The sequence below is a fragment of the Diabrotica virgifera genome, chromosome 1 (assembly GCF_917563875.1).
Source record: "Diabrotica virgifera virgifera chromosome 1, PGI_DIABVI_V3a".
Classification (NCBI taxonomy): domain Eukaryota; kingdom Metazoa; phylum Arthropoda; class Insecta; order Coleoptera; family Chrysomelidae; genus Diabrotica; species Diabrotica virgifera.
Window position 1 is genome coordinate 304,105,465 of NC_065443.1, and position 12,971 is coordinate 304,118,435.

At 32.6% G+C, this 12,971-nt stretch overlaps 1 protein-coding gene across 1 annotated transcript in view; it reads left to right on the forward strand.

Annotated features, from left to right (window-relative positions):
• LOC126885750 (cytochrome P450 6a8-like) overlaps nucleotides 1-12,573 on the forward strand; it is a 39,731-nt gene extending 27,158 nt beyond the window's left edge. The window contains exons 4-5 of the mRNA XM_050652543.1: nucleotides 6,598-6,849; nucleotides 10,577-12,573. Coding sequence (XP_050508500.1) covers nucleotides 6,598-6,849; nucleotides 10,577-10,746 — 422 coding nt within the window. The 3' untranslated portion in view covers nucleotides 10,747-12,573. The remainder of the gene's footprint in view (nucleotides 1-6,597; nucleotides 6,850-10,576) is intronic.
• The last annotated feature ends 398 nt before the right edge of the window (nucleotides 12,574-12,971 follow it).

Sequence of the window (12,971 nt, forward strand, 5' to 3'; positions counted from 1 at the left end):
TATGAAAATCGATAAAAACTAGAACTAGGGGTTTATTTTATTCCACTACTTTCTCTATCAGGGTTTTTATACTTTGTAGATGGTCATTTGTTCCGTAATTTTTTCGGAATCCTGCCTGTTCTCTTGGTTGATAAGTCTCTAACTTTCTTTCCATTTTCTTAACTATTATTCGCGTAAATAACTTATATAAATGGCTGAGGAGGCTAATCGGTCTGTAATTCTCTAAATTGGCTTTGTCTCCTGCTTTGTGTAATAGAATCATAGTAGCGTTGTTCCAGTCTGTTGGAATATTGGCGTTGTGAAGGCAGATATTGAAAAGTTGTTTAATTTTTTCAAGTAGTATATTTCCTCCTAGGTAATGCCTATACTCTGGGCTAATAAGCAAAATACAAGGAAAAGGTATTTACCTACAATTTTATTGCTGGAATCGAATCCTATGATTTTATATATTAATACTATAGGTATGCAAAGTCCGCAGATAGTGAGCTACTTTTGTTATAAACAAAATGGCGCCCGAAAATCGTGTTTTTTTCAATTTTTGCTCTATAACTCAGAGTATTTTAACTTTACCCCAAAAACAGTTAAATAAAAATTCACCGTAATTAAATTCTGCATAGAGAGGTGTTTTTCCCGATTTACTTCGACGAAAAGTTTCCCCCGAAAATGCGGGTTTTTTCAACAAAATCTTTAATTTTCAACGAAAATTTTAGATAAGTAATTGTTTATCATTAGGGTCAATCAGGGTAAATGGAAACTAGGGGTAAGTGAAAACAGCTTAAACTCTGTATTCAAACACCCCGCTTATTAATGTGCAGTTTGTCTGTTAGTTGTAGCGGCAACACTGCTCCTAACATTCTATAATATTTCATGGCGGTGAGCGATTAATGCAAAGGTAAGCTAATTTAAATTATTTACTACCATATAATTTGACGAGCAAACCAAGCAATGGAATAAAATAATCTCGTTTTCATTATTAAATATGTTTATACTCTTAGTCTTAGCATGTATCATGGTAAACAAATGATATGTTTAGATGTTGTTTTTAAGGTTAGCTAAATAATATTGTTCGTTTGGGAACTAGGAAGTGTTTCATTTACCCCATCTAAATAATACGTTCGGGGTAAATGGAAACACATGTTTGGGGTAAAGGAAAATATGTTTCCTTTTACCCCAAGCAATTTGTTGTAACTGTAAATTGTTTCAGATGCCACGAACCTACGTTAGAAAGAGATCGGCGCGGCCATATTCAGCAGAAGACTTACGAAAAGCAGTTGCTGACGTTTCAACCAATAATCTAACATATCGGCAAGCTTCTGCTCTTTATGGAATACCAATTTCTAACATCTTCAATAGAATTAAAGGTCGTAAAATTGCTGAAGGAAAACTAGGTGGTGGAAGAAATCCCATTTTCACACCTGAAGTGGAACATGATATTGCTCAATGTCTCATGGAACGATCGAAAATGGGCTATCCTTGTTCAAAAGATGAATTGTTTCAATTAGTGCAGAGTTACGTGTTACAAAATCATATAAAAACAAGCTTTAAGGATGGAAAACCTGGACACGATTGGTATATTGGGTTCATGTCCCGCCATCCTAGGTTAATCTTAAAGAAAGCTGAACATCTCCAAAAGTCAAGGATGTGAGCAAGAAACCCAGAGATAGTTTATGACTTCTTTGATAAATTGGAAGAAGTAGTTTCAACTTACAATATCCTACCATCATTTACATTTAATACTGATGAATCTGGATTTAGTTCGGATCCTTCAAAAGTCCGTGGCATAGGCATCAAAGGAAAGACCTTAAGTCGCGTTAGCGGGGGTTCAGGTCGAGAAAACACCACAGCGTTGGCATGTACAGCAGCAGACGGCACAATACTTCCACCTCTGATCATATTCAAAGGAGCTGCGGTCCAGGCTCGTTGGACATCACCCGCCGCTTATCCTGGTACTCTGTACGCTGGTACTCTGTACGCAACAACGCGAAATGAATGGATGGAAGAAACACCTTTCTTTTATTGGCTGCAAACTTGTTTTATACCCCATGTGCGCAAAAAACGTTTAGAGCTGGAACTACCAGATGCAACCGCTCTACTTCTATATGGTGGTCACAGCAGCCACGTAAGTCTACGCATAATAGAACTTGCTATGGAGGCTAATATTCAAATTATCAAATTTCCTAGCCATCTCACAGACAACATTCAACCCCTTGACAAATGCGTATTTGGTCCAGTGAAAAAAGCATGGGACGGAAAGTTGGTGGAGTTTGGTAAGGCCAATATTGGAGTTGGAACAGGACGTTTGCAAAAGCGTGATTTCGTTGAACTCTTGGGCTTAGTTTGGGCAGAAGCTATGACAAAATCAAATATTAAAGCTGGTTTCATCACCACAGGAATTTGTCCAGTAAATCGAAAGCGTTTTCCAGAAAGTTTGTTTGATCCAATAGAGCTCCTAGCTTATCAGAAAAGAAAACGGAGAAGTGATGTCTGCTCTGTAATCGAACCTGCTCCAGAAATGCAAGAAGCTGGAAATTAAAATTCATCTGTTGGTTTTGTTTCGGAAACGGAAGGACCTGGCTCTTCAGGTTCATCAGCGGCAGAATTGGAAAAGGCTGGACCCTCTAAGTTACCATCACTACCAGCTACTGTTACTGATTCTTCTATTCCATGTTCACCCTCTGCTATTGTTCAAATCTTTGCTGAAGCAATTCGTGAAAAAAGATCCTTGACAAGTGAAATCCAAGTTGCAAAAAAATCAACACCTCGTTTAAAGCAGCTGCGGTACGGAGAGGTAGTAAGGACGGAAGAGGTGGCTGCTAGGTTCAGAGAAGCTGAGAATAAGAAAATAAAACGACCCAAAACAGTTGCGTAATTAAAAACTAGTAAAACCAACACTACAGAAAATAAGTTAAATGACACAATGTCTCTTCATGATGAATCCGATGATTCTAAGTTTGTCAATTCAGACACCGAACAGAGTTTAGAGGAGGATTCAAGAACGTTGCATTTTTTACAAGAGAATAAGAAAGCCAAAGCCAAAAGTCTTGAGAGCTCGGACGAAACAGAGATGAACATGCCACTTGCAAAATTGCGTGAAAAAATACAAGTGGAAGTTGGAGACTTTATAATTGTGAAATTTATTTACAATCTCGGCACTAAAAAACAAATCAAGAAAAATTTTGTTGCCGAAGTAGTCGACTTGGATATTAACATTTCAGCAAATTTTTTTAGAAAATCCAGTAAAACTACTAACACCTACATAGCTAACATACTAACACCTTGGTAGAAGATAAGCAAGTGATTAATTTTGACCAAATATTAGCTATAATAAAACCGTCAAATATTATGCGTGGTCGATATGTTTTCCCAAATATTTCAGATTACCGTTGTTGCTAGATACTTATTTTCATATGTTTCTTACTAAATGTCTTAAAATGTACTAAAGTTAGCTACTTAAGTTTTATTCACATTTATTTCTTAAATTTAATAATTCTCTTTTGTGTTATTTTTTGTACTTTTCATAAATAAATTTTTTTATTGGACATTTTTGTATCATCGTTACTCAAGGATGTATTAAGAATGTTTCCATTTACCTCTTAGTAAGCTTAGCTGATATTCGTTGTAAATAACAGGTTGTTTTCGTTTACCCCAATATTACGGGTAAATGAAAACATTCATGGGGTAAATGGAAACACTCTAAAAAAATTCCTAGTCTGGCTTTAAGAAAAATTTTTGTGTCTTTTTGTGTATATTCTAACAAAATAAGCTTAGAAGTATCAGTCATATAAAGGAGAACTTAAAAGTTTCATTTATATTTTTTCTAGATAATTTTAAAGAAAAGTTTGCAAAAATCGTTTCCATTTCCCCCGATTGACCCTAATTAAATACCTTAGTAATATAAAAGCTAATTTCGTATAGATTATAATTCTAGAAGTCGATGCAAATTGAATTAACAGTTTAGCAACAATTTAATTGTTAATTAAAAATTTACGGTCGCTATAATAACCACAATAATCATGATACATAAAAATAACTATGATTTTTTTATAAAAAGCCACTGTACCTATCTAATGTACTTTACAGAATTGAAATTGGCCTATTTAAGTGGCATCAGGAATATTTTAAAATTATAAAAAAAATTTTGGCTTATAAACAAATATAATATCTCGGGAAATATTAAATTTAATTAAATCATGAAAACGGTACTGGAAAAAAAGCGGCAGAACGCTTCTTTTAAAGGAAAAAACCTTGAATTGTAATGAGCGGTTCCTGAGATACAACCGGTCAAATTTGACCGGTATTTGCGGTAAAGATATAAACAAAAGGATCATAATTTTCAAACCATCACCTTTTTATTTCGGTCCTCTTTCTCCATACCAATTTTCATAGTTTTAAAATACTCATAACATATAATATTATAATAAAAACTATCGATATTACGAGTGAAAATTGCCAAAAATAGCAAAATCCCATAAAAAAATTAGGTTGAAGAAAATGTAATCTCAAAGTTCAAAATCGGTATACGTAAAAAAAATGCATTTTCTCGGCTTCCCATGGAGCAATTTTCTTCATTCTTTTTTTGTTTCCAAGTAACTCGAGTAGAGCCATCTAACTAATGCATTATTAAATGTCAAAGTTGCTTTCGTTTTGTTATAATAGATTAATTTATTTATAAGAAACGAAAACTATATATTTTTTTCAGTTGTAGACTTTTTTTAGATAAACTTACTACAAGTGTACCTTTTAACGTTAAAAATGCAAATATTTTCATTTGAAAGCTGAATAATTATTTAAACAGTCTTTATTTAAACAAATTAAAAAATTTTGTTATAATAAATAAATTAATTCATTATAACAAAACAGAAGCAACTTTGACATTTAATAATGCATTAGTTAGATGGCTCTACTCAAGTTACTTGGGAACAAAAAAATAATGAAGAGAATTGCTCCATGGGAAGCCGAGAAAACACATTTTTTTAACGTATACCGATTTTGAACTTTGAGATTACATTTTCTCCAACCTAGTTTTTTGATTGGAATTTTGCTATTTTTGGCAATTTTCACTCGTAATGTCGATAGTTTTTATTATAATATTATATGTTATGAGTATTTTAAAGCTATGAAAATTGGCGTGGAGAAAGAGGACCGAAATAGAAAGGTGATGGTTCAAAAATTATGATCCTATTGCTTATATCTTTGCCGTAAATGCCGGTCAACTTTGACCGGTTGTATCTCAGGAACCACTCATCAAAATTAAACGTTTTTTCTTTTAGAAGAAGCTTACTGCTGCTTTTCTTCCAATACAGTTTTCATGATTTAATTTAATTTAATATTTCCCGAGATATTCTATTTGTTTATAAGCCAAAAGATTATTTATAAATTTAAAATATTCCTGAGGCCGCTTAAATAGTCCAATTTCAATTCTATAAGGTACATTAGATAAGTAGGTTGCTTGAAGTTGAGTAGGTAGGTTGCTTGAATTCCGTGTGGTGGGATAAAAATATATCCAGAACTACAAAATTAAGAATAGGGAAGACATTTGTGGAATCGGTACTCATGTATGGAAGCGAAGTCTGGACATTAACAGCAGAGTCCAGAAGAAGGATCAATGCTGTGGAAATGGACTACATACGTAGAAGCGCTGGAATCTCCCGATTGGACAGAATACGTAACGAAGAAATAAGAAGAAGGATGCAGGCACACGATACAGCGGTAGACAGGCTCGAGAGAAGAAGCCTAAAATGGTTCGGTCACTTACTTAGAATGGACGACCAACGATGGCCAAAGAAACTCCTGAAATGGAAACCCCCAGGTAGGAAGAAAAGGGGAAGACCAAGACTATCCTGGAATGACACGATAAGGAAGGCCATGGAACACCGAGATTTGGAAGAGGAAGATGCCCAGGATAGAAATAGATGGCGGTTAGGTGTGGGGATGCGGCGTCAGCCGATATGACACCCCGGATATATATATACATTAGATAAGTAGAGTGTCTTTTTATACAAAAATCATAGTTATTCTTATGTATCATAATTATTGTGGTTATTGTGGCGACCGTAAATTTTAATTAACAATTCAATTGTTGCTAAACTATTTATTCAATTTCCATCGACTTCTGGAATTATAATCTATGTGAAAACAGCTTTTATATTGCCAAGTTATTTAATTATTGATAAACAATTACTTATCTAAAATTTTCGTTGAAAATTAAAGATTTTGTTAGAAAAGCCCGCATTTTCCGGGGAAAATTTTCGTCCAAGTAAATCGGGAAAAACACCTCTCTATGCAGAAGTTAATCACGGTGAATTTATAGTTGGGTGTTTTTGGTGTGAAGTTAAAATCTTTGGAGTTATAGAGCAAAAATTGAAAAAAAAACACGATTTTCGGGCGCCATTTTGTTTATAAAAAAAGTATCTATCTGCGGAGTTTGCATACCTATATTATTAATATATAGGATCATAAAATTCAATTTCAGTAATAAAATTGCTGGTAAATAACTTTTCCCAAAAATAGCCCAAAAATGGCCTATTCTCCGATAATCTGCCCAGACTACTAGTCGTGGATAGAGAGTACTTATAATTATTATATTCTTATTTATAGAGGCACTCCGAATATACCCCATATTTCCCATACTAGGAAGAGGATGTAAGGAAGATTATCCAATTCCTGGGACAGACTTTACATTAGAAAAAGGCACATTTGTTATGGTTACCAATATGGGAATACAAAGAGATCCTGAATACTATCCCAATCCACTTCAATTCGACCCGGAACGATGGACCTACGAAAACAGCCTTAACAGACCATTTGTGGCTAATATGCCGTTTGGAGAAGGACCCAGAATTTGCGTTGGTAAGGAGAAAATATTTTATTATTTGATATTTTTTTATTGAGTATAGCTCAAGTTATTGATAGAAATAATATTTTAAAGATCCTGCATCGGAAAAAAAAATTAAGGACCAACACATTTTTGTTCTAACTGACGGGGTCCCCGTGAATTCGTAACTATTTTAATCCCCCATCCTAATTACAGGCCAACTGGTAACTCTGGCGCGCAGGTAATTATTCGGTAACCCACCAAGTACCGGTGAATTTGTAACTTTCTTTTCTAAGTAATTACTAACGATGTTGATAATCTAATACCGGTATTCCAGGTATGTACTTGTATAAATTACCCTCTTTGAAGGTGGTGTAAAAGTTATTCATCATGTAGGTATTGTCTCTTGGACGAGTTACATGAGAAAGTCGAAATAAATTTGTAATTTGGCTGAAATACTTGTAACAGATTTCGTAATGAGTGAACGTGGATGCCAAAGAATTGTTTATATTTTGAAACAGTGCTGAGGCCGCTTAGATAATCCGATTTTAATTATGTAAAGTGTATTGGATAGGTAGGGTGCCTCTTTATATGTAAAAAAATTAGCAAACGTCTAAATGGTCTACTTTTTGTTCAGAAAATCTTTAAAAAATTTGAATTTTTTTTTAAATTTAGATTGCAATATTATTATGCAAAATCTATCAGGTCGATTTTAATGAAATTTGGTGGACGATTTAAGTACATATGATATGGATTTTCTATGCGAATTACGAAGGTTCTAAGTGCAACCAAAGTTGTTGAAAAAAACACTGAAGAGGCTTATTTTGCCCCCTTATTTTGTATTTATTGCTATTTTACAGAAAGGGTAATAATTTAAGACATTTTTAACTAGTCGTATATCGTATAAAATTCAATTATCTTTATTTTATTTCCCTACGACTTTGCTCCAAAATGAATCGTTTTAAAGTTATAAGCAAAGAAAGTAGAAAAAAATCAATGCTTTTCGAAATTTTTAAACATTTTAATTTTTTTATTAATGTTCCGGGCATATTTGAGAAGGAGCATCAGTCAATTATTATTATTGAATTTGTCACCTAACTTTATCTGCAAAAATCTGAATGCCACCTCGAACATCCGCAAATAGACGTTTTTTTACAGATCCGCCCTGCTCTATACATATCATATTGTTTCAATTATTTTATTAAGAGATTTCAATTTTTGTTATTTTTTTATAGGTACATATGATACACAACATGTTTTTGAGCAAACCAAGAACCATTCGCTTACATAATATGCTATATGTCCCGTGTTGGCTTAATCCGTTACTGTTCAAATTTATCTCTTACCTTTTAAGCTATCTACCTGGGGCATTAGAAGTAAACAATGGTTTCGAATTCACCTGTATAAAGTTGCGAGTTGGGAGGGTCAGGTAATAGAAAAGTTACGAATGGGCCGGTGTACATTTTGATTTTAAAAAAAATTGTCATTAATAGTTACGAGTTGGCGCGTGTCCAACTGACGAACTGAAGGCAAATTGTAAAGATTACAAAAATTCAACCTTTTGCTTCATACCTGCAATGCCAGGATATTAATAGAAAATGCTAGATTATATCAGTTATTATTAAAACTCGGATTTATAGGCAACAAAAATTGAAGAAAAAGGCGCCTATATAGGCAAAGATTTTTATTAAAAAGGCAGGAATATTAACATTTAGGCAAAATATAGGCAATAAAGGAATATAACTTATTATTTATAACCACTTAAAATTTTATCATTAATAGAAACAACTAAATGTTTTTCAATATTTTCGGTCTTAAAACTATGTCTTCGATCACTTAAAATTAATTTGTACATTGAAAACGAACGTTCGACATCGACAGATGTAATTGGAGCATATTTCAGAGCGGATAATAAATCTGGCATAATTTGTAATTCCTCGGAAAATGTCGCATTCAAAACTTTAGCAACATTAGATAAAAACGAAAAACCTTCATTCTTGTCAAAAACATATTTCATTTTTTTTTAAATTAATTGACCGTTACTTCCAGGTGCCGATTTAATTTTCGTCTTTAAATTATCTATTAATTTTACTGACTCACATAAATTTATCTCTTGTTTTTCTAATAAGGTAATTGTGGTAACTATTAATTTATAATTGTCATTGATATAAGCGAGTTCCTGTTTCAATTTGGATTTTTTAATATTTTTTTTGCTTCTCGAATGGCTTCGGAAATATCATCATCAAATTCTGACATAACTAATTCTATTTCATTGCAGTGTTCAAAGTAAAAAAAACTGCTTCGAGCCAGGTTCCCCACCTTGTAATTACTGGTTTAGGTGGCAAAGGGACACCGAGAAGTCTTTCTTTATATATTTGCACCCTTAACGGAGCCTTTACAAAAACTTTTTTCATAAAATTTATAAAATTATTTACCAACGGAAACAGATTTCTTATTTCTTCAGCAATTCTATTTACTCCATGGGCTACACAAGTGCAATGAATTAAATTAGGATAAAAAATCTTTAAATTAACAGCAGCTTTTAACATATATGCCGCAGCATCTGCAAGCATTAAAACTATTTTATTCACTGGTATATGGTTGGGTAAAAAGAGGTTTGTTAAACTATCTTGTATAAATCGATTTATTGTTAAATTGTTTGTTTTTTCCAATTCTTTAACGGCAACTAAATAAGGTTTTATCGCAAAGTTTTCGTTCAAAATTCCAATCATTAAATTAGCTATATACCTGCCGCATACATCTGTCGTTTCATCCACGATAATATACAAAAAATTGCCCTCTAACTCCCGCTTAATTTTTGAAATACATTCCACATAACATTTTTCCACAGTATGTTTTCTCAATGTACTCTCGTCCGGTAAGGATTTATTAAGATATTTTTCGAAAAAGCATTTAAAACTAGGGTTATTAACTTTATATAGAGGAATGTTGGATGCAGTCATCATCTGGCATAAATCAAATTTAAATGCGTCTTCCTCCTTTTTTTTTGAACTGCTTAAACTATCCCGCAGAGATATTTGGGCTAACTTAGAGGAATTTAATTTTTCCAAATTACGTTTATGAAGTGGGGTTCCACAATGCTTGTCAATAAAGTACTTTTTTCTACTTGAAATCTGAAAATTAAAAAAAAATTAATTAGAATTCTAAAACCGCTTTAGAATTTAGTTATGTTGTGGGACGAGAAAAAAAGGGAAAAAATAAAACTTACCGATTTGCCGCATGGTTTACAAAATGCTCCATCTCCTTCTGGAGAAAGTTCCGAATAAGGTGCGATCCACAGCCTTAATTTAGATGTCATCTTTTCACACAAATGTCTAAAACGTTTTAAAACGTGTTCTTTGCTTTTCGGTATAAGCAACAAAACTAAACTAGGATATAGCAATTTGTGACTAAACTCTGATACAGTAACCGACTGTAGAACTGATAATAAACTAATAAAGCTTAGGGATTTCCAAATAGTTAACCCTCAAGTCTCGGTCAGGTACATTTTCCTAGAAATCTGTTATATAAACAAACCATTGATATTTTATTATTGACCCAAAATTTTATTATAGAATGGTTTAGTAATAGAATAATATCATGGGTAGTACCATGAAATTTTAAAAAAGGCACAAATAGGCGGAATTTAAGAAAAAAGGCAAAAAGTGCAAAAAACAATTATAATAGGCAAAATAGGCAAAAAAGTCATTTTGCCTATAATCCGAGCTTTAGTTATCATACTTAATATAGTTATTTTTTTAGGTAAACGTTTTGGCCTTCTGCAGACGAAATTAGGACTAGCAACATTAATAAAAGACTACGAAGTCAGCCTTAGTGATAAAACTACAAAAGGATTTAAATTCGTGAGCTCCCAGTTGATTCTAAGAAAGGAAGGTGATATTTGGGTTAATCTGAAGAAAGTAAATAGTTAGAAACTTTCTAGCTGGTGATATATTTAGGATTAAGTAATATTATTATTATTTCAAGAATTAAAAATGAAGTGCTTAAAATAGTTAAATCATGAGCTTTAAATAATTTGAATTTTACATGGAGTCTGAAGTTTAGGCGCGTTATTGGTTCATAAAATCTTGCTTTCATTTACTTTAAAGACAGAAACGCATTTGAGAGTCGCGAACGCGACTCGACTCGTCGGGAACTAGTCTAGCTCAGATTCTTTACGTTGTTTTTAGTCTTCATGAACGCATTTGGAAGTCGCGGATGCGACGAGGACTTAATTCAATTTTTAATGAGAATCTCAAGTCTTCCACTGTCTTGTCCGCGACGAGTCAAGTCCGCGACTCACTGATACTCTAATGCGTTTCTGCCTTAATTCTCCCCTTTTTAGCCTTTGTAATATGTCAAGACTAAAAACTTCAGAAATATCGAAAAAAGCTATTAAACAGTATTTATTTTTTACTAGAGAGCTTCATTAGTAAATTTATAGACGCCGTGAATTTGCTCCGTGGTGATAATATCCCAAATTATGCTGTTGTCTAAATCCAAATTGATTATTTGGAACTAATTGGCGTTCTGGGAGAATCAGTTGTAATTGAGCCACTAGCAGCTTTTTAAAGACCTTGAGTTCATTGTCAGTAGCCTAATAGGTCTATAAAGCTTAATAGACCCATTATTATACAGTGATGAGAGCACTAATAACTGGAAAATAACGCAAAAGATGGAAAACATAATACATGTGAAATAAAAAGAGATGAAACTAGTAGAGGACAAAATTATCGACATAAACGTATAAATTAACATTACATTATGTATGTTTACTAATAGCAGGTACTGTACGAAACAAGTAATAAAATCAAAACAAGCAATAAACACTAACAACACCTGTTTATAAAATTTATCCCTTCTGATAGCTCTAATATTGAGAGAAAGCGGAATTTTCCATAAGCGCAAAATACACAAATTCAAATTAATCTGATTGGTAAATATTTCAAAAACGAAACAAAGGAGATATAATATAGGTATGTAATAACAAAAACACAAGGTAAAAACTTACAATGAGGACGTCATCGACGAAGTCAACACTATTCTGCGTCTGTACACATTCGAGTTCTGGATGAATCTCTTGCCTTATCTCAGGGGGAAGAAACTTCTGGCTTCAAGTGGTAATAGCCCGAACGTCGGCCACCGCGATGTGTGGTGTTTTCGATACGGTTATAGAAAGGAACACGGGTGTCGACATGGGTAAAATGGATATGAGTTCAAACTATTTAGACAACCAAATCAATTTTATGGGATTTCCAAAACATTAGATAGTTTCCTACCTTTAGACGTATCGGAGGAGTATGATAACTGTCACTGTGCCAGGAAAATTTTATAAAATACTCCTGTTACAGACGTAAAGGTGGGAAACTATGTAATGTAATGTTGACTTATACGTTTATGTCGATAATTTTATCCTCTACTAGTTTTATCTCTTTTTATTTCACAATGTATTATGTTTTCCATCTTTTTCGTTACTTTACCGGTTATTAGCGTGCTCATCACTGTATAACTTTATCCATAATTAAATTAAATAGCACCTGGCTATCTCCTTGTCTATTCCTTGATTATGGTGTTTGTGTTTTTGTTTGTCGTAATGGTTCAAATCCAATATGACATAAGATATCCTAAAAAAATATATATTCTAACTTTTAAATTAAGTTCCAGACAAATGTGGTTAATATTTTTAAAATGCATTGTTTAAAATGTGTTTATATTTTTAATGTTAAGTTGATGTATTTAATAAAATTGTTTTTTTTTTTCATTGCTAATTATTATTTTTTATGTTAAATCCTTGCGTATATTATTATATTATAAGGAATGGTTGCATAAAATTATTAAAATTATACTGATTCTTGATAGAACAATATCTGAAGTAAAAGGAGAGATTTTAATTTCAGTATCTACCGAGAATTACATATAATCCAGTCCAACAAAATAAAAGAAAATCGTGATAGAGAATTAATAACTAATTTTAAATGATTTTGATGAGCTGGTTTAAAAAATATAATAAAATATAACAATGAGAAAAAAAGAATGTGTGTGTACTTTGTACGCACGTAAGAAGTTAGACTTCTATTATATGATTTCAACGAAATTAATATACTTTAAACAGTTTATTTATATTTTATTTAAATATTAAACTAATTTTAATACTTAC